At 38.2% G+C, this 25,092-nt stretch overlaps 2 protein-coding genes across 2 annotated transcripts; both read left to right on the top strand.

Annotated features, from left to right (window-relative positions):
- Positions 1-4,560: 4,560 nt before the first annotated feature.
- Positions 4,561-12,737, top strand: LOC110051355 (uncharacterized). The gene is made up of 6 exons (XM_020757394.2): positions 4,561-4,636; positions 6,578-6,837; positions 7,438-7,552; positions 8,095-8,113; positions 9,455-9,539; positions 12,213-12,737. The coding sequence occupies exons 1-6, from the start codon at positions 4,561-4,563 to the stop codon at positions 12,735-12,737; spliced, it is 1,080 nt and encodes a 359-aa protein (XP_020613053.2).
- A 2,439-nt stretch (positions 12,738-15,176) lies between these two features.
- LOC110051354 (uncharacterized) lies at positions 15,177-24,845 on the top strand. The gene is made up of 6 exons (XM_089291392.1): positions 15,177-15,261; positions 16,884-17,143; positions 17,956-18,070; positions 18,944-19,109; positions 20,839-20,923; positions 23,553-24,845. Exons 1-6 carry the CDS (start codon positions 15,186-15,188, stop codon positions 24,081-24,083), a joined length of 1,233 nt encoding a protein of 410 aa, XP_089147518.1. The 5' UTR covers positions 15,177-15,185; the 3' UTR covers positions 24,084-24,845.
- Positions 24,846-25,092: the final 247 nt, after the last annotated feature.

Raw genomic sequence — 25,092 nt, 5'->3', positions numbered from 1 at the left:
TTAATTTGACATCGCAGGAAACCCACTGAGTGTTGCCGACCCGAGGGCACTGCCTTATATGGGCTATACAGGTATGTGCGGCCCCAAAGGGTAGGGTTTTTCAGCCGTTTTTGTCATAAATAGGGTATCGATTTTGCCCATTTTGGTTATAAATAGGGTATGGTTTTAACACTCTAGTCTTGAATCGGGTATGTTCTTAGAAGAAGCTACCTTTTCATCTTCATCGATAAAACCGTCAACAAAGGCCCTACATAACTTATGTTTGGGGCAACTGTGTCAGCCGCAACGGTCATAAATAGGCTATCGAATTTTTGGACAGGTCATAAATAGGGTAGCATAAAAAACGCAGATTTTGGTCATAAATAGGGTAAGGGTTTTAGGAAGTGAACTGCACACCCCCTCCCAACTTTTCTGAAAGTACTCCGGGGGAGGGGGGGGCTGCCAAAATATTATCTCACGGGTATGGCGACATTCCGACCAACTAAATACATACATAACTTATCAAACTTGCATTGTCGCTAAACGGGTTACTCGTGTATAATTCAAAGTTGTGAAAACTTCATGCCGACCACTTTCAAATTCTCGCGTGGAGTAATGACAATTTACTCCCGCCTCATTTCAGACTGACTTAAATGTTTCAGATTTTATTTGAGCATTTCGTCTGCTCCACAGCTGAAAACTGCAACAAAATACCATGATAATGTCCTTTTCATAAAACGTCATGCCCATATAGGCTAGAGGTGGACACCTGAAATATATTATAAGGGCTTCCAATAAAGGCAAGTATCAGCTAAAAACTGAAATGAGGGTGGCAAAGGGTTTTTGCGTGATGCGTGATCACCCCAAAATTAGCAGCGTGATGCGTGATTGAGACCAAATTAGCCGCGTGACGCGGGACGGGACATTATAACGTGATACGTGATTTGCTATTTTACAAGTACGTAATGCGTGATTTACCAATTAGATTTCCGTGATAACTGAACATTCTTTGAACTAGAAGGATAGAATCCATTCAAAGTAATAGTAAAGAGACTTCTGATGTCTTTGACCTTTGTGAATCTTCATGGTACTGTAGGTCCAAACAATTGCGACTCATTAGGAATAAGTCAATTGTAACTATTTAACACGACTATGAGCTTCAGTGTAATTTTTGTCCATTTTGCCGACCGATCATTATTGGCAGTGCACCAGACCATATCCAAATCCGACTATCGCGTGAAAGGTCTGAAAGAAAGTCGCCCCAAACGGCTGAAACTATAAGAGACGCTAGAGTTTGGTGTCATCTTATGCCCCTCGAGAAGACAGTTGTGTAAGCAATGAGAGATTCAAGGAAAAAGTTTGTGTACCATTTAATGAAGGTCGTCATAAAGACCTTACTGAATTCAAAAGCCGTGTTATGTCATTCACAGACACATAAACGTCGCCGCAACGAAGAGAATTTGCAGGCCTAAGATTAAAACTTTGACACAAATATTGCCTGTATATCAAAGCATGGCAAAGGTGGCGTAGACGTCTTCTAAATTCGTATACAATGTCTCCGCCAACTAGGCTCCCGTTTGTGGTGAAGGGGAAAGAAAAAACAGGTGGGCGGAGATAGTCGGGCGGTGGTATGGAGAGGGAAAAATCCCAGCCCGCTAGGCTCGCTTCACTCACGCTATTTTTTTTTTTTTTTCCGCACATGTAAGGAGCCTGTTCACAGACGGTGCCAACTCTTCCAGATTATCCAGGAATTCGAACCTCCTGAATACAGACTGAATCTTCCGGTCTCCCGTACGGGTCACCACTTTTATTTTTGGCCAATATTTGACCATAATTGGCGTTTTCGTGGGAAAATGTTCAGAAAATTTGCCGATGCAGTTCTGTGGTTGAATCGGCAAAGTTCTCCTTTTAAAGACGCTTTTTAGGGTCGAGAAAGAAAAATTGGCGGTGTACTTACTTCTTTTTAAGTGACGCGTGATTGGTGAAAAAAAAAATTATCTGTAATGCGTGATTTAATAGAAAAATTCAGCATGATACGTGATAGGTACACCCACTTTGCCACCCTCTTCAATGTCACTAGGTATTTCTTTCTAAGAATCCTTGAAAACAAGTGGTTGTTTTTTTTATTTATATTGAATATCCGGAAACTGCAGTGTTCCATTTAGCATTTCATCAAAAATCTATGCTCCGGAAACCGGACGTCTATTGGTAAAATCAATGCAAAAATGGTAAATTAAAGATTAACTTTCACTAGGAATGGCCAAAAGGATTATATGTCCTTAAGTTCCTTTTCTCCCGAAAAATGTACAGGGGACTAAGGTGGTTTTTAGATGGGATAATAAATGCAAATTTGTGTCTAAGTTTCTCTCCTGGACATTTCAAGACGGAACATAAAACATCACCGCAAGCGGAGATCTGCCAGTACAGTGACACTCGTGATGTGATCTGACCATCCCCTGATACCATGATAAGTCTGGAGGAGTGATATTGAGAGTTCAGAGCAGAGAATTAAATTTTGCTACTGCGTTTATCAACGAGAAAGTTTCCCGCGGTCTTAACGCAAGGACAATGTAAAATGGAGAACGTATCATTAAATATGCATTAAATATGACATTATGATACTGGTTGTTGTTTCTCCTTTTTGCCTCACGACTATAAACTCAAATAAGACGACCGTTTTGTTCCTCTGAAATTGACACAAAATTTGCATCCAAGATATCATATTAGAACTTGAAATAACTATCTATCGAAATTGTTTCTCTCACCAAACTTTTCATTATGATTCAGAACTCTCGATCAGCAGCGAAACATTCAGTTTTGCAGGAGGGGAGACTGGGTCTGACACACAAGAGACCAAGTTACCGACCTACTGGAACACATCCTTCTCCAAGATCTGTCTTGGTATGAAGATCGGCCAACAGATTAATTTCATTGTCATCAACAAGCAGGCCAACTCTCTGTGCTCACTGATAGCCGACGGGCAACACCGCGTCACCTCACTGGGTCGGGACATGTGGAAAACACTGATTGGTTCACAGGCCTCTTTGCAGCTCAACTGCAACATAACATGGAATGTTTCAATACCCTTTGTTCTGCGGGGAGTTACTTCAAAGCAATAATTGGTGTGGTTGACAACAATGAAGGTGATTGTAAAAATACTGATTCCAGAATCGGATTACAGGGGATCTCCTCAGCATTATATTACGTGTGGAAATGTGGCAAAGCACAACCCAGATAATAGAGACCAACTCATTGAAGCAATTTTCGTCGTTTTTATCATATAAATCGAAATTCAGATTTTCACTCAGCATTTTTTTTGCCACTTTTTCGAGTAACGCCTCTGGGTGATGAGCTTTAAGTAAAAGTAGCAAGGAAAGGTTCGATGACGTGGTTGGAATGGGTAGAATGTTAAAGCCAGAGGAATAGTTTGCAAATAAGGAAGTTCGTACAACAGAATTCTACAATAGAAAAACGTTGCTTCCAGGAATACCCCAGCAAACATAAAAATGGATAACTATAGACTGTAATAGCTGTACTGTCAGCTAACCAAATGTAATTGAGAGTAAACAACAAGGCCTGCGTTGATTTTCGCGTTAAATGTCCAAATGGTATTATACCTTGGCTCCTCTCGCAACGTATTTCCATGAATTATGTCTTTTCTTTATTTCATCGTTTTAAGTTCAGATGGTCTTGTTCTGCATTGGTGCCAGACCATTAACATTTTGATATGTTAATTTAATTTAGCCTCAATATTTTTGTTTTTATCCAAAGTTTGTTGTGTCATGGGTCGCTAGGTGTTGGTCAGAACAGTTCTTATTTCCGGTATTTGATATTGCAAATTTGCCTTTTAAACTTGCGGCTTAAAATTTCTTCATATTTATTGTGTCCGCTAGGTCGGGGGACGTGCATGCAATACCAGAGACTACCTCAACACACCTGCGCTCGGGAAACGACCTCCTCTCGATTAACTTAGCATAACAGCTTTGTGACCAAATAGGATTTTGCAACGTTAGACACTTCTTACACGCACCATTTTTTTGGAGGAATGTGGCAACGTTAACAGATATCTATTGAACCGTCATTCAATTTTAAATTTACCTATATGTAAAAGCTTTCTTGAGAAATTTCAAATTCTTCACCGAGAGCAGGTGTATTCTTCAGCGTTGTTGTTTAAATCCAACTGGCAGACGTCACAAAGTGATTGCTTCAAATGGATGATGAGGATTGGCGAAAGCGACTTACTGTATACAGCTGACTGTCAAAGTTGTCTTATATTATTGGCCTAATGTGGGACTAAAAAGTTGCAGACATTCCTCTATACGATGTAGAGGCAAATCAAGAACAATTTAGCTGTTCAGAACAACATGTATAGTAGTGGTAATAAACATCGATTAGTGAACTGAACAAACGCGAACATCCATTGGTCAAGACCTATCAGTGAAATAATTAACTCTGTCAAAAAATATTAATAACAAAAATATCTCTTTGTTACACCTTACATGGCAAATGTCTGACAGGGATTTTTATTGACATTTGTTTTTATTTAATTCCTCGAGTAACTTGTTTAAAATATCAGCGAGCATGCATAGCTTTTTCGTCCACTCAGTTCAGTTCTTGTTGGTATCTTTTCTAATGCCAAAAGCCAGCTCTTTAGCCGGTAAGTTAATTTTCTTTTCAGTACTCTTGCCTTATTTTCCAACTCATTTTTGAAGTGACAGCATTTATTTCGCATATGAATGGGGCGCTTTAATTGTCAACTTAAGTTTGCCACCATCTGACAATTGCCAGAACGAAAGACTCGTTCGGAAACTGTAACAAAAAGTAAGCTAACTTGTCCGGTCCGTACTGGAGAACATTGGTCCACACACCTGCAAACAAGAAGAACTCGACCAATATTTCTCCAACACGGACTGAGCAAGCTAGTTAAATAACATATATCTATATGGTAAGCTCCGAAAGCGTGTAAGATGCACCAAACGGCTTGCGCTGCGGTTGGGCTCCCCTAACCGAACATTCTAGATGGGCTTGGAAATTCCGGCTATGTTCCTGAAGAAAATGTTGTTCCTTACGCCATGTAATAAGTCCTTTATTTACCAAGCTTGTTTGGCTAATCTTTTCATACGTTTATGGCCCTCGAATGAGTATTGTTTCACTGATAAACACGAAAATACTAAATAAAAACAAGCTATGTCAATATCCAGCCTATGGTGGCTTCTCACTTGGTCTAATAACCCATAATGTATCAAAAATGGCTAATATGTGGCTCATTTCGCTTAGTAACACTCGGACGTACAAGCTAACTCATACCCCCACTATAATACAAGTAGTTGGAGGGAGGGGGGGGGATGAAACCCCTCCCCTAGATTTTCGTTTTGTGAGGGCAAGCGAAATGAATTTACGTTGAGTAGATAGCCCTAAGCTTGCTCTACAAGATGACACAATTGTTGTTTGTTATGACTTCATAATTGACATTTACATGTTTTTGCAGAGAATGAATCATGAACAGCTACGAAAAGTCTCAACCTCTTAGAGAAAATCTTCTTTCCAAAACTTTGAAAAAACCTTTTTTGGAAGGGGGAACGGGGGTCTCGACATCCATCATCCCCTTTGTTCCCCCGAGGATCAAGAAGAAAAAATAATGTGAAAAAATTGACGGTAATTACAAAGGCAGTGGGATAGAGTAATTACGGAAAAACGGATGACTTCGTTTTAAATTCGAAATGGACAATATTATTAAGACTATCGCAAATTCTTTTCATCTAGAAAGAAAATTAATTTCGGATTGATTAGACAACTGAAAACCAACTAACTTTCTTTTCATTTGCCTTCGTTTGATGTGAAACAGCCTTCCCGTCCTACTGTAATCTTTTTAAGTACGAAAAAAAGAGAAGAGAAATTATTTTAAAACTTACAGAAAGATATTAAAAGCATTTTTTGTACGCTTAGGCAAGTTAGTGCTGCCCTGAAAACCTTAATTGTGCCGCTTGTAACCTTGGTTCTAGTGAAATTGAACTTCTTATTTGTTTTTACTTCAGCGAAATTAAGGTGACACTTCAACCATTTGGTCACTTTTAACCCAACAAACCCTAAATTTAACCAAGCTTAAAGGTGGAGCTCCGACTGCAATAAATTAACCTGACTTAAGCCTACGATCTAATCGAAAAGCAGTTCCTGGTCAGTGGTCAGCTTCATGAAACTACGTGACCTCGATGAGCTCTAAATCCGTGCCCGTAATTTGGTAACGTGATAGAGGTCAGCGGATACCTTACTTTGTCGGGTATCAATTGACAGTCCAATTGACATAACATGGGTGTTCAATATCGAATATGTACGCTGTAAACCAAGCCTGGCTGCATGGATCCGTCGAAATGGTTGCCATATTGTGCGGAGTCGTCGGTTTTGGTCATAGGGCCACGAGCCCAAGACCCACACCGCTAGCCAAGTTGACCATGAAAAATGAGGTGCACGGTTTTCTATTCCTATGCATACATATGGGTCTGTTCCTATAGTTATGGGGCCATAAAATGTATCAAGAGACTATAGAGGTTGCACGAGATTTAAAAAAAATCAGATTGCGTTTACAATTATTATTTTACAGATCAGTGTCGTCACCTGGAGTTCCGAGCCGAACAAGCATTCCAGGGCAAACGTCTCGTGAATCACGTGATACGGGTTCATGATCCCTTGGTGACAGACTTCTGTGATAAGCTATGTTACATGGAGCACAACTGTGCAAGTTATAATTTGATGAGGAGAAGTGAAGCTGTGGGACACAGATGTGAATTAAATAATGCTACTCATGAAGGAAACAAAAATGACCTGGAGGGAAACCCAGATTATGTGTACCGCGGAACAAAGGTAAGAATTATATCACATAATGAACTCCAACTTTATTGATGTTTTAGAATTTATCTCGAAACAATTTGGTGCTAAGTTTCGTTTGTTTAAGATCTGCACGTTATAATGGCAACCATTTGCGATTGATGTTGAACCGTTTTAGTGCTTTTTTAAAGTTTTTTTAAGCCACAACATCAGAAGAAGGTAGATCTAAGATGGCTGCTGTTGGGAAAAAATGACGTTTATTGGTCCGTGCTATGGACTTCCAATGATATACTATTTGACATGGTATAAACCGTCCTAGTCTTAATGTAACGCCTTCAATTTTGTAAGAGTTTCACGGTGGGGGCCATAATTTTTTCCCCCTCCCGGAAGACCAAAGCAACTCGGTCTGAAAAGGGTCAAGAAAGAAAGTACATGACTACTTTTCCATAAGACTAAATGAAAGTAGTTGTCCTTATTTACTGGTCGCGTCAATCGGGTGGTACATAATTTTGATTGTTTTAACAAGTAAGGTTTAAGCAAAAACTATTTGATATTAATGGCTCGCTCAACCACTCACACAGACGATTTTATGTTGTGTCTATTAAATGATGACATGGTTTGCGGTTGTCTATTCAGAGTGCTTGTGTTAATAACCCCTGCAAGAACAACGGAACCTGTCAAACCGGTTTTACTGAGAAAGGCTACCGCTGTTTGTGTACTGCTGGATTCCATGGTCAGGAATGTCAAAGTGGTGAGAAGGCCGGGATCTAATCGGCTTTACATATAAAATGAAGAATACAAAAGCAAAAACCGACACAACGTAGAATGATTTTTTGAAGGTGTACTATATTTCGGCTGGCCAAACCAGCCTTCTTCAGGTACAATGGAAGATTTTACATTGGTGCGTGTCTTTATGTAGCCGATATTTACGTAATACCGGAAATACGCAAAAGTAATAGATAGTGTAAATTGAAGATAAGCATACGGTAAAATAAAATAACATGATAAAAGAACATAATGTTCTTATGTTCTTAATGTTCATTATGTTCTTTTATCATGTTATTTTATTTTACCGTAGGCTTATCTTCAATTTACACTATCTATTACTTTTGCGTATTTCCGGTATTACGTAAATATCGGCTACATAAAAACACGCACCAATGTAAAATCTTCCATTGTACCTGAAGAAGGTTGGTTTGGCCAGCCGAAATATAGTACACCTTCAAAAAATCATTCTACGTTGTGTCGGTTTTTGCTTTTGTATTCTTCTATTAAGACAAAAATCGTTTTTAGGTAATGGTAACATGAACTGGTAAGTGATACCTCTTATCGAAAAAACACGTTAAAAGGCGTTAGAAAGGAAAAGTTGAGAAATAATAAGGAAAAGGTAGGGAATTTAACGAGGAGGTGAATAAACTAAGGACAAAAAAAACTGAGTTAAACGGGAAAGGAAAGAAATTTAAAAGACAAGCGAAAGGGACCCAATGGTAATTTCATGAATTAATTTGGTGTGGCAAATTAAGTTCCATTTGCTGACAGATACATCCAGATGACTCTGTAAAATTAAAAATATTATCCAAATGAAATCATGGACATTACATTTTCCCGCTATTTTACACTTCCTAAAGTGGGGATTTGTTTTCGTTTTATTTATTCATTTATTTATTCATTTATTCATTCGATCATTCATTCATTCATTCATTCATTCATTCATTCATTCATTTATTCATTTATACATTTATTCATTTATTTTTTTATTTGTCTATTTATTTATTTATTTATTTGATTATTTATTTATTATTTTTAAGTAAAGGGTCAGTATTCTATAGAAAGCCATCAAGTGTGTATCCCTTCCAAGGCAGCATTGGACTGAACTTAATGAGTTAATCGCGCCTTCAGCATCATTCCGCAGAATTTCCGATGTTATTATAAGTAATTATATTTTAGTTATACAATGATGCAAGAAACGAAGTAAATTAAACCTTGTCTGGACAGTCCTACAGTTTAACTTTTACTCTATCCTTTGAGCAGTACAGTTTTACCAAATCCTACTCTAAAATTGATATACTTTCCGCATTGCCCTTTTTCATCCAGTGTCATGCAAGGAACTTTACGCGAAAAATTTGTAAGTATAAAATTTGTATTATTATTATTATTATTATTATTATTATTATTATCATCCACGAGTTTCACAATACAGATATGTTTTAAGCTGGCTGGGTAAGGTTTCGGGCACTTACAGACTTGTTTTCTCTGATTGTTCAATACTATCACCCTTCCTTAGTTAATACTGCGATGCTGGTATGTCTCGGTAATCAAAAACGAAATCAATAATTCAATTGTTCTTGTTATTAAATGTTTATCAGCATGGCATTACACAACGTTTTGCAAATAAAGTTCTAAAGACATTAAAGATGCGGCTTGGAACCACAAACCTTCAATACTGGTGGATTCAAAGACTTTACGGATAATTTTGTTTTTGATCCCTTTCGATTTCTGTCGAGTCTGTATACTCTCGTTACACTTAAAAAACTGTCCTCAGCTAATAGCGAGTGGGTCTTACAGAGCTTATGGTGTAAAAAAAGTGCAAGGCACGAAAGATTATAAAGTTCAGTTTCGGTTCTGTGATTGTTGAACCAATTTAACTCCACAGGACCAACAAAACGAGTCCTCACTGTAATCTGGGGGCATGCGGAGTTGGACGTTGGAAGCTTGTAATGAATATTGACGGCTCAAAGGTTATTACAGATTGTATTGACAGTATTTTAAAAAGAATTATGTTAAGGTGCAAGGTTTCGAGAACCAGAAAGTTCAGTGGGAAGTGTTGGTCAGACAGTCTTCGTTATTTTTAGTCTGTTGTACTGAAAGTGACCAGACTGCTTTCCATCAAACTATACGAACTTCTGTTTGCTCCACAGTATTAAAATTTCAAGATATTTAACAATTATTCCATGAGCGCGCGTTGGATATGAGATGGTTAATAGCCAACGAGGCCCGTAGGGCCGAGTTGGCTATAACCAATCTCATATCCAACAAGCGCGAATGGAATAATTGTTTTATTAAATTCGGTGCTTTTGTATTCTTGGAAATATAGCTTAATTTTATTGGATTTTAATTTTACAAAATGACCGGAAGTCGGTGTGACAAAAACAACAACAAGTGGGAAATCACATGACATGCGCGTCGTTTGTAAAATTAGTTGAATGAAAAATTTGAAAGCGAAGCAAGCGAATTTGCTGAATGAAATTACAATCACGTAGAATTCAAGGAAAGTCTATCAAATGAAGGAGATATAACCCTGGTCAGAAAGTTTGAAAAGCGTTCAAGTTCGAGTCATGGAGAAGAGCCGAATAATTGTGCACTTGCACATTGCCGTTGTAATAATGCCGCGGAAAACTTTGATCGCAATGTGACACAGACGTTGTGCCAATATTATTCTCGACAAGACCCCTTTCAGGATTCCCTTGCTTTGAAAACCTTGGCATTTCGAGCTGTATGTGTGGAGCTCATTGTTGGCCAGATTTAGAGTCAAGGACAGAAACTATCTTAGCGTCACATTCATCTTCAGAATCTCCGAGGCCACCCTGGTGATTTTTCGTGGCTGGTAAAGAACCGGGCTCACTTCGGTTCAGCTCAAAACACTCAACTCCTTGAGGTGTTTTTCGCAAGGACAGAATTGTTGGCGCTAGCTGTCGTTGATTCTCTCGTCGTCATCGGCCAAAAAAGAGACTGAGATGAAACTAGATCGTCCTCTGTAACTGTACGGGATTTTTGCACTCGGCCGATCCGAGCTTGCTTAGTCGAAGAGTTTCCTCATCTGCTCATTGGAAACTGGTTTCTTATAGACTACGCCGGCAATTATGCCTGTTTTCCTGCGGCCTTTTACAAATGCATATGCTCTAATAATTTATTTGCCTGGTCAGAGATAAAGGAAAACGGTTTGTTGTGCGGCGGCGTGCAAAGGAAATGATCAACCGGCGGCTCTAATGGATTTAATCAATGAACTTTTGCAATACGTGTCATCTTTCTTCCTCGCAGACGAGTAAAAACACTTCAACTGAACATTCAGTTCTTCTTTTGACTTTTCTTATATCGGTTTCGAAAATTTGGTGCCACCAGGACTAGCAAGCCATTCTGTTAAGGTAAACATTGTTTTTGTCACATAATCTTCATGAATGCGTAAAATCTCGCCGGTCATATTTTAATTTTGCAACTTTAAGGGAAACTTAACGTACACGTACCGTTAAATAACCTTATATCGAACTTTGTGGCTTTTTTGTTGTTACTGGGACGGCATTGTCCATAATTTCCTGTATTTCCTGTGTAGATAGCTCACCGAGTGTGCTTTTTTTCATCCAATTTTTTTGTCGACGAAACTTCGCTTCACGCGAAAAAGCTTATGCTGAGCGACATTTGCCGCTTTCATTTCCATATAAGGTCAAACGCAGGTATAATGGCTGGTAACCGAGATCCAGTGAACCAATCAGAAAGCTAGAATTGCATTATCCGAGGCTGAGAATTTAATAATACCAGATATTCATTATTTCCACCAAACCTACCCCAAAAGGTAAATAAGTAATGGTAATAGGACTGAGTGGAGTCCAATTCGGTCTGTTTTCATAAGAGTGATAAAAAAATCGGACGACCAAGCAGCGGGGGTCCGATTTGTTTATCACGAGTATGATTACAGACCAAATTTAATGGTAGAAATTACAATTTCCGAGAAAAGAAGAATAACCAAGTTATGAGAGAAAGGGAAAATTTGCATTAAAATACCTACAAAGGAGATGTAAACATTTTAAGGCCACCGCCCTCCTACGGGCAATTAGGCGCAAAAAACACAAAAACAAGCACGCACGCACGTAACTACAATTTTGAATGTGATTGGCTTATTGAACTGTCCGTTAATAAACTGTCCGATAGCAACTTGGCAAGTGAATTAGTGGAAAATAGGAGTTTTTTTGAAATTAAACCAGTCAAAATCGAGGAAATTGTCATTTTTATGATTAAACGCGATATAGGCCTCTAGTTAGATTTACAAGAGAATCATTTCATTTCTTTGAATGTTTGTAAAAGGAGCCTGTGCTCTTGAATAGAAGCTATCGGCACTCTACTGTAATTACTATTACTTGGCTATAAATAAATGGCATAGACACAGTGGCATTGTCACACCGTTTCCAAGTAACTGCACCGATAAAATCGTTAAAAGTATCATGGGTTAAGTAATATAAGCAAGTATTGTAAGAAATATTTTGTGAGTGGACTAAGTAGTGACAGTCTCTCTGTAACTCTAAGTTTGGTTGTGAGTATTAAAATTTGTCATTTTGTGTTGTTAATAATGTAAGTAAGATATGTTAAAACTTATTACCTGACTGGAAAGAAAGTTTCTTTTTGGAAATTTTGTCTTTCAGGGAACCTTTGACTATAATTCAGGCCTTTGGAGCAGCAACGAGACATTTAACGTTGCAGGAGGACAGATTGTATTTGATACCCAAGAGACTAAATTGACGACTTACTGGGACACACCCTTCACAAAGATTTGTCTCGGAATGAGGATCCATGACGAGGAAAATATCAATTTTCTCGTTATAAACCAGGTAGCTGACTCTTTGTATTCTCTGATCGCTGACGGACAATATCGCCCCACCTCACTGGGTCGTAATACGTGGAAGAAAATCATTGGTTCCCGAGCCTCCTTACAGCTCAACTGCAACATGGAGGGTTTCAATGCTGTTTGTTCTCGGGTATCTAACACCAAAGCAAGAATTGGTTTTGTTGGAAACAATGAAGATGACTGCAAGAGGTGTGATTCCAGAATTGGGTTTGGCACAGGAGGCAGTCCTGATGACTCCAATACGTGTGGAAACGTAGCAAAATACTCACCAGATAATGGAGTCAAGTTCATTGAAGCGATGGGTTACATTTTTATCCTCTAAGACTTAAATTCCGTTTTTAAACATTCGGGATCTAATTTGACTTAGATTACGTTTTAAATATCCGACATTTTTTTTGGCAACGTTATAGAGTTGTGGTTAATGTAATGCCTCCGGCTTACGGACCCCATTTTTACCAGCCATTGACCCGTGGGGTCGCTAGATTCTTGAAATGTTAACAGCAGAACCAGGTAGCTACCAACAATACTACTTAGTCAAGCATACTGGTACACGTTCTAATTCTCTGCACTACTCCGTGATTACAGGCATAGTATCTTTTTAGCTTGCCAGAGTCGGGTTCTATCTGATCTATGTAAGTACATGGTTGCCTATTTGCTGGTCGATATCCTGAAGTATTTTTTAGCGTCTCTCCCCATTCTCCCTCGCCGTTTTTACATTCGCTTCAGACCTTTCGTTCGAATATTGACCGTCGCCTGCATTCGCAAAAAATACGACTGGTTTGCAATCTAGTTCCAACGAAACCAATTTTGTCGTAAAATTAACATGTTTAGGTGTTCAAATCGACAATACAATCGAACCCCTTTTAAGCGGCCACCTGTTAAACGGCCATCCCTATTAGGCGGCCTGTAATGAAAGTCCCGATGAGGACTTTTCTATTGCTTTTACCTCTATTAAACGGCCAACCCCTTTTAGGCGGCCACTATCCATTTCCCCGAGGCCTAGGGTGGCAGTTTAATAGGGGTTGAACTGTCTAAAGTTTCTTGGTCGCCTCATATAAAGTCATTGCGTAAACGTTTCTCTACGAGACTGAAGAAACTAAAGCATTCCAGGGCCTTGATAACCGCATTCTAGAATCACAGGGTATCCTACCAAGTATTGCGTACTCTATTCCTCTCCGGGGGTCCTCCAACTCACCCTAGGCCCTCAAAGATATTCACATTAGAGCAGCTAGAGTTTTTGATATTAGGACTCCACTTGCATTGTTGATCTTTTGCCGGTAGCGAAATGAAAATCTCTGCTAAACATTTATAAGAAGAGAATGACACGCATACTAATAGCATTTTACAATAGAGCACCTGATGGCATAGATAGAGCACCTGATCGTATAAACTCTCTTTTTACTAAACACTTTTCGCGGAAAAATCTAAGAGACAGCCTTAAACTTCACGTCCAGCGCCTTAACAGTTATTCTTATCGTTCTTCTTTCTCTCTTGGAACAATCTGCCGATATATTCACAGAGTAAACCAGACTTTGAGACTTTCAAAGCTGTTTTAAAAACAAACCATAATATTCTTGATCGATTAACATTCAACGGAATACAAAGAACAAACAAACAAAAACATTGTTATATAATTAATTTTATTAAAGTATTTACTTCATGTAGTATTTTATCTGATATACCGTTGTTACCTGTAATTGTTGTAATTATCTATTTGTTTATTCACCTAACGCGGGCAACCGCACAAAAAAGATAAAACGACGTGTTTTTTTTTTTTTTTTTTTTTTTTTTTTATGCTTTGTTTTATCGATTTCTTCTTCCTCTTGGAGGGTTGGAAGGAAATATAACTAAAAGAAAACTTTTGTTGTATGTATCTTCATCTGTACTTTAGTGGATGTTCTTCAATAACTTAACGTTAAAGTAGCCCATAATTTTAGTTTGTAAAAGTATTGAACCTTTTGGCCCTAATACTAAACTAAACTAAACTTGCTTTGTTTTGCTTCGTTTAGAGCGAGTATAAAATACTAAATACAGAACTAAGAACAATTTTCCCAATATACATTTATATCAACAGATGCTACAAAGCTTCTGGGGTCGTGTATACTACTGGAATAAAATGCATTAATTGAGATATGTGCATGCAAAATACTAATTACGGAGCTAAGATCAAAGTATCAATCTAGGACCTTAAAAGTTTAATTCAACTTTCTAAAAGTATACGTAATCTCCATCTCTAGATCGGGATGTGGAGGCAGTTGAGCTGTCGAAAAGAAAGTCTGAACCGTCATTCCATTTTAAATGTTACGTTTATGTGAAGACCTGTAAAAGCTTTCTTAATCAATTTCAAATTATTTACAAGAGCAGCTGCATCCGTCGGTGATTCTGTTTAAGCGACTGGCTAATGCCACAGGCGACTACTTCAAATGAATACTGAGGTTGGCGTGCGCTGCTTACTTGGAGACCTACAATATACACCTGGCCATCAAATTTGTCTTGTAGTATTGGCAACATTTGGGTCTAAAAGGTGCTGACATTACCATGTATCAGCACATCAAAAACAATTTGCCTATCCAAAACAACATCTATAGTAGTGGTAATAACCAGTGATTAGTAAACTGAACAAACGAGAATGTCCATTGGTCAAAATCTATCGGTGAAATAATTAACTCTGTCAAAAAATACTAATAACAAAATATCTCTTTGTTACACGTTGCAACGCAAATAACTAGCAGGATTTTTCATTAATATTTTTCTTGGGCCGCCTGCGAGCATGTTTAGCTTCTTCGTCCTCCCAGTTCAGTTCTTGTTAGTGTCTTTTCTGATACCAAAAGTCAGCTCTTATGCCGGTAAGTTTGTTTTCCTTCAGTACACTTGCCTTGCTTTCCAATTCACTTTTAAAGGACGGCATTAAATTCGCATGGGGCGTTTTAATTGTTAACTTGAGTCTGTCACCATTTGACTCTTGTCAGGGGAGACGACTGTCGTTGGACATGCAACTACAAGAAAAAGCCAAACATTACTGTTATCTCCTCATCCAATAGTGAAAATACATTTTGTACAAAAAGGGCCACTTCAGATCTTGTTCTACGTAAGATAAGATCATATAGGATAAAAACCTTTACAAATTTTACGTTACAAGCACTAATTGCGGACACGAAAATAAAGATTGAAATAAAATATTAAAAATTCAAAACCAAAAACAAAAAGTAGAAAGGTTAAAATGTTCATGTATTTATTTTCTGTGTTTAAATTTTTTGTTACGGGTCAAGGGAAAACAAAACATAACTTTATCGTAATTTTTTCTTCTTCGACTATCACGTTGTTTACATTTCTTTAATACCAAGTAACAGTGATGGCATAAACATTCGTTAAGTTATTAATGGGTATTGCACTAAACTAAGCAAGCAGCTGGCATTATTATTTACAATTTTTATATGCCTGAACTGATTGGTTCCCTTAGTAGTCAATATGGATCACTAAGGTGGACCGCCTAATTAATTTCAGCGAAATGCTTTTTCATTCGTTGCATAAAGTAATTATTGTTTTGTACAGGAGAAACATTTTTTTATGTTTAGAGGGCAATTTCAGTTTAAAAAACCTAAATGTTCACAAAAGCGACGAAAACAACTTAAATAAAGGCGCCTTTCGCGCTCGCGTTCAACGAAAATGATCCCGGAGACACATCAATTTACCAGCAGATTGAAAAGAGCCATTTAAATAAATACTTTAATCAACTAGCTTGTTCGGTCCGTATTGGAAAATATTGGTCCATACACCTGCAAAAAAGTCCAACACGGACTGAAGAAGCTAGTTCAATAACATACATTTATACAGTCAGTTCAGAGGGCGTGTAAGATGAACCATAGTTAATAGATGAAAATGGTTAAGAAGGCCGGTAAATGTCAAAGAAGCAAACAAAAATTCTCAGATTTATGTCCTGCTTTTAAGGTCCTTGACCCTGCACATCTTTTGTTTTATGCTCATAGACTATTCATGAGTTACATAATCGCAATGCTGATATTGGTTAGTTGCAAGAGCACCCATGACCGCCTTTTGTATTTTGCCAGGTTTTGTGCAGGGTCAACTCCTAAAATAGCCAACAAAAACATGCATACAACAAAACTTTGCCAGGTTTCCTAACCATTTCCCTCTATTAACTATGGATGAACCAAACCTTGATGTGATTGGCTGTCTCGACCCGGGCATTCAAAATGGGATCGGAAATGCCGGCGGTGTCTCAAAAAAAAAATAGTGCATACAGTTTCTCAATGTAAAGTAATAAATATCTTTACAACCAATAGAAAATAACTTTTGGGAGTGTCAGGTCATGTAAAATGCATCAGTTAAGAGACTGTAAAAGTTACCCGAGATTAAAAAATCGGATTACGAACCGTCACGATATTACATTAATCTCTTAACTCTGTGTAAGCCTGTCCACCATTTTTTTTTTTTTTTTTTTTTTTCACAGACCAGTGTCGTCAACTGGAGTTCAGAGCCGAACAAGCGTTCGAGGGCAAGCGTCTCGTGAATCACGTGATACGGGTTCACGACCCCTTGATGACAGACTTATGTGATATGCTATGTTACATGGAGCACAACTGTGCAAGTTATAACTTGATGAGGAGGAGTGAAGCTGAGAGAAACAGATGTGAATTGAATAATTCTACTCATGAAGGAAACGAAAACGACCTGGAGGAAAACCCAGATTATGTTTACCGTGGGACAGAAGTAAGAATTATATCAAAAAATGAACTCAAATTTTATTGACGTTTTTGGTGCTTCTTTTAGCGTTTTCTTTAAGTTATTACATAAGAAGATGGCGAATCCAAAACGGTGGCTTCTTCGGGAATATGACGTTATAGTTCCATATTACGGACGTCAGAGGAAATACTTTTTGACATTATATAAACCCCCTTAGTTAATTCCATTGTCGTAGCTCCGATTTTTTAAAGATACATGGTGAGGTCATTGACGTCTCTCACTCCCAAAATACGGAAACAAACCTTTCGGAAAAGGTAAATAAAGAAAGTAAATGAGTAATGTTTCCACATGGCTAAATATGCTGGTCACATCAAACAGATGGTAGATGTTTCTGGTTGTTTCAACATGTACATGTAACTTGATACAAAAATATTTAATGCCAATGACTAGTTTATGAGCTCAACTAATTAACAATTAGACCCATAGCCCTTGCGGGCTACGGGTCGATAGCCCATGAGGCGAAGCCGAATGAGCTATTGACCCGTGGCCCTTGAGGGCGAAGGGTCTAATTGTTTTAGTATCACCCAACTAGTCGGACAGAAAAGGTAATAATAAAATTAGCAAATGCAAGTTGAAGAAATATTTATTTGGGAATAAAACGAAAGAAAGCGTCACGCTCGATTGCGCCAATTTCGCTACTCGAGGACTATTACTAATAGTCCCCTAGTAGCGTAGCCAATCAAAATGCAGGATTTGCATTAGTCCACTAGCTGGGTGATACTAGTGGCGTTTATTCCGCGTTTATTGAATGTTGACATACTTTGCGGTTGCCTATTTAGAGTGCTTGTGTTAATAGCCCCTGCAAGAACAACGCAACCTGTCAAACCGGTTTTACGGAGAAAGGCTACCGCTGTTTGTGTACTGCTGGATTCCAGGGTCAGGAATGTCAAAATGGTGAGAGAAACTGGTGGTTTAGTGAAAACTGGAGCTGAAACAAACGGGCCACGGAAACGAGAACCTCAACAAACAAGAGAATATAATGACCAAAACCATGGTTATGCAAGTGCGTTGTAGATCGTTGCACATTTAGCTGTCGTCTGCGAAACAACAACGTAAAATGACAAATTTGGCGGACTATTCGCTCTCGATTTCTATGTATGATAGTTCACGTGCTAGAAATCTCGAGCTCTTAATACAATTGTTAAAGGAATTTAAATTTACCTTCCAATTTTGCCATCACCTAGATCTGTTCGCTGTGCCTTTTGATCTAAAAAGTTTCTCACGCTAAATAACTAATAACAACAACATTCAATTTCAAAAGGAAATGCGAAAAATTAGCCCTACCTAAATACGGAAACCTTTGTCATTTCATGCTGCTGTTAACAAAGGACGGTCAAGAAGAATAATGTACACCGATTTATAACGCACGTACACGGCCATTGTGCAACTAATCAAAACAAATATTTGGCGACGTTCTCGTTACCTTTGCCGTCGTGGCCGACTAAATTTCCTTTTCAGTAACTCTTTCATTGTCCATCTTCTCTTGTATAAGTCTCATACCCATGGCACCACGTTCTTTTTTATCGAAAATAAATTGCCTTGCAGGAGAAAAGTAAATGAGATTTGTTTGTTGAATCAAAATGCAGTTGCTCATATCATGAGCTAAAATTAACGTCTGGTTCGGAGAGTTTTCACAGAAACAATATTTTTAAAAGAGACGAATGAAATCAACTTTGTTTGTCTTACTCATTCTGCGTTCATATGGTTAAAAGGTGATTTAGATAACATCGTTACAGAAACAAAGAATACCTTTTTTTTTCGTTTTAGATGTCGACGAGTGTGCTTTGGGAACGTACAAGTGCACTGCAGGTGCAGTGTGCATTAATACCGTAGGCTCATATAACTGCTCTTGTAGTCCTGGTTATTCTGGAGATGGAAAAGTTTGTACAGGTGAGATAATACTCTCATTGCCCACTTTAGAAACAAGAAGAAACTGAGGCCAGTGTCATCTCGCAGTGGCTTGTGGGACCATTACTGGAGACAAACGAAATGTGGAACGCTTCATTGTTCCTAGTAAAGTTCAGTAACGATCCCACAAGCCACTGCGAGACGCAACTCGACCCAGATTTCTTATCGTTTCTCAAGTGGCGAATTATTTAGACAATAGACGTTTAATGGAGTCTTAAAATTAAAACTGTGAATTGAGAACTAAAAAGGAAAAGTAAAGGAATTTACGAGGAGGGGAATCAAAAAAAAAAAAAAAAGAAAAAAGGAAAACTAAATTTAATGGTACTTTAAGGAAAGGAAGATAAAAGACAAACGAAAGAGAGCCAAAGGTTATTTCATGAATAAATTTGGCTTGGAAAACTAGTTCCAATTGAAGGGTTTTGTTGTAGTTGGTGCGTTTTCCTTTTGTTTGTTTGTTTGTTTTGCATGACGTGCGTACCGATAAACGAGCGTACCGATAAACGTGCGGTATGACTGTTAAGATAACGTGTGGTGACAGATTCATCCAGATGAAGCTATAGCTAGATGACTCTGCAGTATTAGAAATGTTATCCAAATAAAATCATATGGACATTTTCCTGATATCAAAACTTCCAAAAGTGAATATTAGTATTTTATTTAGTCACCAATCAAGGGTGTATTCCCTCCGAGGCAGCATATGACTGAGCTTAAAAAGTATATTGCACCTTAAGCATCATTCTGCACCATTTCCGAAATCATTAATTGAGTAATTATAGTTTAGTTCCACAGTTATACAAGACAAGAAGGAAACAAAATCATGTCTGGACAGTCCTACAATTTTGAATTGTTTTCTGTTCTATCCATTGAGTAATACAGTTTTTCCCCGAAAGTACTCTACTTTTTGCTTTACCTTTTTTTATTTAGCTTTGTCATGCAAGGAACTTTACGAGAACAATTTGTAAGTAAGGTTTGATAATTTTTATTCTTTACGAGTTTCACTATATATAGATATGTTTTACTATGATAATAATGGTATGTCATGGAACTAAAAACGAGTTCAGTAACACCTATTTTATGCCGGTTATCAAATCTTCATCAACGTGGCAAAACATAACTTTGGGCAAAGATTTAAAACATTTAAGAGGCGGCTTGAAACTAGGCCTTGAATATTGGTGTTCCAGATACTATATATATATAGCGGATGACTTCGTCTTAGATCCTTTTCACCATGGCTAAATGAAGTTTTACTTTACTTCGCTTTGCATTAATTCTGGCGTGAATATACTCCAACTACACCTAAAGCACCTTTAACTTTGGCTCTGAGCCCTTTCAAATCACTGAGTGGAGTGTTCGCTAATTAGTATGGATAATTAAATGGTGACGAGTGAAATTAGGAAATTATTTAGACACTTTACGTTTTATATTATAATTTCCCGAGCCTTTAGGCGAGAGACCTTATTAGAATTTTCGCAGAATATAAGTGAAATTATTTTCTCTAAGTTCACGAGTATACCATTTGATTGCGTTTTTATTATGGGTGACCAGTTACACGTGGCCTTTTGACTTGTGTATTGGTTGGAGAAATCTCGCGTCGAACGTTGCCTTGGCAATTTTGTATCATCGCGTTAGAAATGATAAATTAACGCTGAAATTTCGCGCCAAAATTAAGGACTAATTTGTCACCTATGATATCATCATCATTATTATTAGTTCAGTTTTGGGTCTGTGATTGTTGAAGCAATTTAATTCTACAGGACCAACGGATCGAATCCACACTGCGGTCTTGGAGCATGTGGAGTGAGCCGATGGGCTCTTGTCATGAAGATTGACGGCTCAAAGGTTATTACACATTGTGTTGAAAATATTCCTGCAAATAATAATAATAAATCAAAATGTGCTAGTGTGTAAGATTTTGAGAGCCTGAGAGTTAAGAGGGTAGTGTTGGTCAGACGGTCTTGGTGTCTTTAGTCTGGTCTATTGAAAGTGACCAGACTACTTTCGTTCACACTATCTGAACTTCTGCTTGCTGTGTTAAATGTTAAGATATTACCATTGATATTCATTGTTTCTCCAGCCCCCAAAAGGTATAGAAAACGCAATATAAGTCTCTTGTTAGTTTTAATCATTGCACATGTTAGAATCATTTTCCGAGGTCAGAAAGCTCTGGATTAATATGGTATCTTGCATTTACCATAATTTGTTTTCACTCCACATAACTCTAAATACGGGCAGCTTGACAGTTAAAGTGCACCTAACCCCCATTTTTTTTTTTTTTTTTCGCTATAACGAATCTATGTGTTATTTGAAATCCTTCTGCGAAAAAAAATGTGGATTCGGTTAAATCCTCAATTTTCTGTGCCCCAACGAAATCTCGAAAATAGCTCTAAGACACCGCCATTTTGTTTCGCGACCGAGTTTGAGGAGAATGGGTCCAGCGACTGTTGTGACGTCTATCTAGGAAGGTTGAATATCTCACGTCCTCTCATTTCCTTCAGGATGGTGCAGTACACATTCGAAACGTGTTCAGAAAAGCCTTCCAGAAGAGCTATCGGCCGTTGCAGCAATATCCCAGATATAAAGAAAGATATACATGTACTGTACGATTTACTGGCGATAGGCTGTCAATGCTACAATAAAGACGTAAACGGTGGTTGATTTTGTCGAACCGAAACAAGCGAACTGAGTCCCTGAGAACCATTGAAAACTCTCACTGGAATTTGTTCCGCCGACTTTCAAACGCTATTTTCAAAATTTTCTGCTTAAAGCCAACCAGCAATTCGTAGAAGCACTACCAACAGCCTATATCTTCCAGTCCCGCAGTATTTATAACATAGCCGGCAAAGTTGTGTGATCAATCAAGAAGCGTTACGACCGACGTACTGATATGTAAATGTAGGTCGCAGCTGTACGCCGCCAACCAACACTTATTTCTCTTTCGATTGAGATAAAAGTCGAAGATTAATCCTTACGAATTACATGATAACAAAACTGTTAGACTCAGAGAGTTTTTCAAAGGTTTGGAAATCAGCAGTGCGACAAACATTCTGTGCAATAGTTCGTATTCGTAATCTGTGCAATAGTGTCGAAAATATGACCGCGTAACATCTGCGGACCGCGGGAACACATCCTTTTCGCTTGTCCGTCGAATTTTACTGCAAACTTTGAGAAAAATTTACATTGGTTATTTGGAGTTACGACTTAAAACGTGTGACAATGTGAAATCGGTAATTGTATGAAATGTTTCCTTCCGCCTTTGCTTCCCGCAACTTCAAAAATACAGGTCCAAACAATTCTACGATTTTCAATCGATCTGAAGCCAGTGTTTTGGAGGTCATCAAGTCTCGAAAACTGCAACACTTACGTCGCTCTTATAAACATGAAGCATTCCAGAAAGTAAAACACAAACTGGATTTAATAGAACAACCACACCTTGACAAAATACATTCTCGCTAGGGACAAATGTAAACGGGCTATAAACACGCGTGGGAATCTTGTGTTTAGGTGACGAAATTACCATCCAAGCAGTCCTTGAGTTTTCTTTACTAGTTTTCGTTTGCCTGCTCCTCCACTTCACATCTAGTTTTCCATATCTAATATACAAGCAGCTCGTCCGCAAAGAAGTCTTCCCCGTCGTCGCTTGAAATATTGCAAATTGCTCTCAGTTGTCAAACGTGCTCGATCGAAGTTTATTTCGGATTCTTCCGAATCGAAACTTAACTCTGACTCCAGTGACGAAAGAGAAATGATTCTGAGACAAAACTTGGTCGTTTTAGTCCCAAAATATATTGGAACGATTAGTTTTGTTTTCCATTTTCTCGAGCAAATACAGAGAGCTGACTGAGGCGCCATTGTGTTTGGTTCCTGGGTAGACGTCATCAGCAACCGCCGCCCCAGACTCCCTAAAACGCGGTCGTGCAACACTTCAAGCGCGACCTTGAAAAGGCATAGAAAATCGAGGATTCAACCAAATTCAAAATTTTTTTTTCGCCCAAATGCTTCGAATAACAAGTGGATTCGTTTAAGCGAAAAAAATTTTGGGGGTTAAGTGCCCTTTAAAAGAATGAGAGGGAACGATAACGCGATTGCTCTAGTTAAAAGAAAGCCGAGAACGTTTAACCTACACCGTTACTATGTTAGATGTTTTTGAACGTTACTGTTCGGGGCAAATGCACTCTATTGATAATTAAATGATAGACGGGGGGCATGATTGTCTTGATATCTTTAACAAGTAACTAGTTTAAGTAATTTATTGGGCTGATAAAATCGTCAAATGTATTGTAAAGTAAAATAGATACAGTTAGTGTGTATTGTAAGTAGATTAAGTACATTAATACCCGTCTCTTAGTAACTCTGATTTTGACTGTGGGTATTGAATTTTGTCAAGTCTTGCTGTTAATAATGTCAGTAAAATATGTTTACACATAGTCCTCAGTTGCAAAGTTACCTTTCTCGAAATTTTGCCTTAAAGGGAACCTTTCACTATTATGCAGACCTTTGGAGCAGCAACGAAACATTTAATGTTGCAGGAGGGCAGACCGTATTTGACACACAAGAGACCAAACTGACTACCTATTGGGACACACCCTTTACCAAGATCTGTCTCGGAATGAAAATCCACGGCGAGGAAAATATCAATTTTCTCGTCGTAAACCGTGCAGCTGACTCTTTGTATTCGCTGATCGCTGACGGACAACATCGCGCTACGTCACTGGGTCGGGACACTTGGAAGACGCTGATTGGCTCTCGAGCCTCCTTACAGCAGAACTGCAACATGGAAGGTTTCAACGCCGTTTGTTCTATACAATCTCACAGCAAAGTAAGGATCGGTATTCTTGCCAACAATGAAAATGATTGCAAGTTGTGTGATTCCAGAATTGGGTTTGGTACAGAAGGATATCCTGATGTTTCAAACACTTGTGGAAACGTGGCAAAACACTCACCAGATAATGGAGACAAGTACATTGAGGCGATGGGTTACATTTTTATCACTAAGGCGTAGATTCCTTCTTTAAACCTCGCTCATCTAGTTTGCCAGCGTTATAAAGTAGTTTTTAATGTAAGGCCACTGACATTGTGGTCTCTAGATCCTTAAAATATCAGTTACATAACCAGGTAGCTACTACGATCCTACCAACAATAGTCAAGCATATTAGCACACGTTCCCATTCTCTACACTACTTCGTGATTACAAACATAGGTATCTCTTTGCAGACCATAGTCGAGTTTTTTCTAGATCTATCTAGGTAAGTGCATGGTTGCCTACTTAACTATTTGCCTATTTGCCAGTCGCTTTCCTAGAGTATCAAAGAAACAAAGCGTCCAGCAAATAACATTTCCTTAAAGGTTACCTGTAAAAAAATAATTAGAACTACCATAATTAACTTGCAAAAAAAAAAAAAACACTGAAAGAGCGCGACGGCTGTACATAACCAACATGAAAGCTGATAAGTGCCGAAAAATCAAAGATAGTTTGTGTACTGGTCTACTATATTCTACCATTTATTCATCTTCCAAATTAAAAACGCACGAGATAACTCCCTCTTGTTCCTAATGTGTGCATGCTAGTTACGTCCTGAAAGATTTTTGCCCGAATTAAGGACGCGCAATGCCATACCGGGTAGAAATCAACACAACAAACTTGCGCTCGGGAAGCAATCTACTTAGGATGTAAACATTTTAAAACATGCCAATCAGCTAACCGGCCAAAGAAACGTTTTAGGACTTTGATTTTTCTCATGTACTGTATTTTGAAGGAATACAACAACGAATAAGTAAGGAATTTTAATTTCGTTCAAGGTGTACGTTTATGTAAAATTCCTTCCTCACGAATTTCAAACTTCCGTTTGAATCAAGTAAGCTTCAATCATACTAGATTTACCGAGAATTATTTCTGAAGAGCAGGTGCATCTTGTTAATATTGTTTAAAATCGACTGATTGATTTCACAAAGCGTCGTTTCAAATGAAAATTGTAGAGTGGTGAGTGATTTTGTTTTCCACGAGTTAAAGC

Source organism: Orbicella faveolata, unplaced genomic scaffold (assembly GCF_042242905.1).
Source record: "Orbicella faveolata isolate gen_17 unplaced genomic scaffold, um_ofav_v1 contig_24, whole genome shotgun sequence".
Taxonomy (NCBI): domain Eukaryota; kingdom Metazoa; phylum Cnidaria; class Anthozoa; order Scleractinia; family Merulinidae; genus Orbicella; species Orbicella faveolata.
This window is presented reverse-complemented; position numbering and strand designations above follow the sequence as displayed.

Bases quoted from the DNA above. Each gene is read 5' to 3' on its own strand.
- LOC110051354 (XM_089291392.1), top strand. From the start codon at position 15,186: ATGTTTAGCTTCTTCGTCCTCCCAGTTCAGTTCTTGTTAGTGTCTTTT. The intron at 17,144-17,955 runs GTAAGAATTATA...TTGCCTATTTAG, and splicing joins ATGTTTACCGTGGGACAGAA to AGTGCTTGTGTTAATAGCCC. The intron at 19,110-20,838 runs CTGAGGCCAGTG...TTAATTCTACAG, and splicing joins ACTTTAGAAACAAGAAGAAA to GACCAACGGATCGAATCCAC.
- LOC110051355 (XM_020757394.2), top strand. From the start codon at position 4,561: ATGCATAGCTTTTTCGTCCACTCAGTTCAGTTCTTGTTGGTATCTTTT. The intron at 6,838-7,437 runs GTAAGAATTATA...TTGTCTATTCAG, and splicing joins ATGTGTACCGCGGAACAAAG to AGTGCTTGTGTTAATAACCC. The intron at 9,540-12,212 runs GTTATTACAGAT...TTTGTCTTTCAG, and splicing joins TGAATATTGACGGCTCAAAG to GGAACCTTTGACTATAATTC.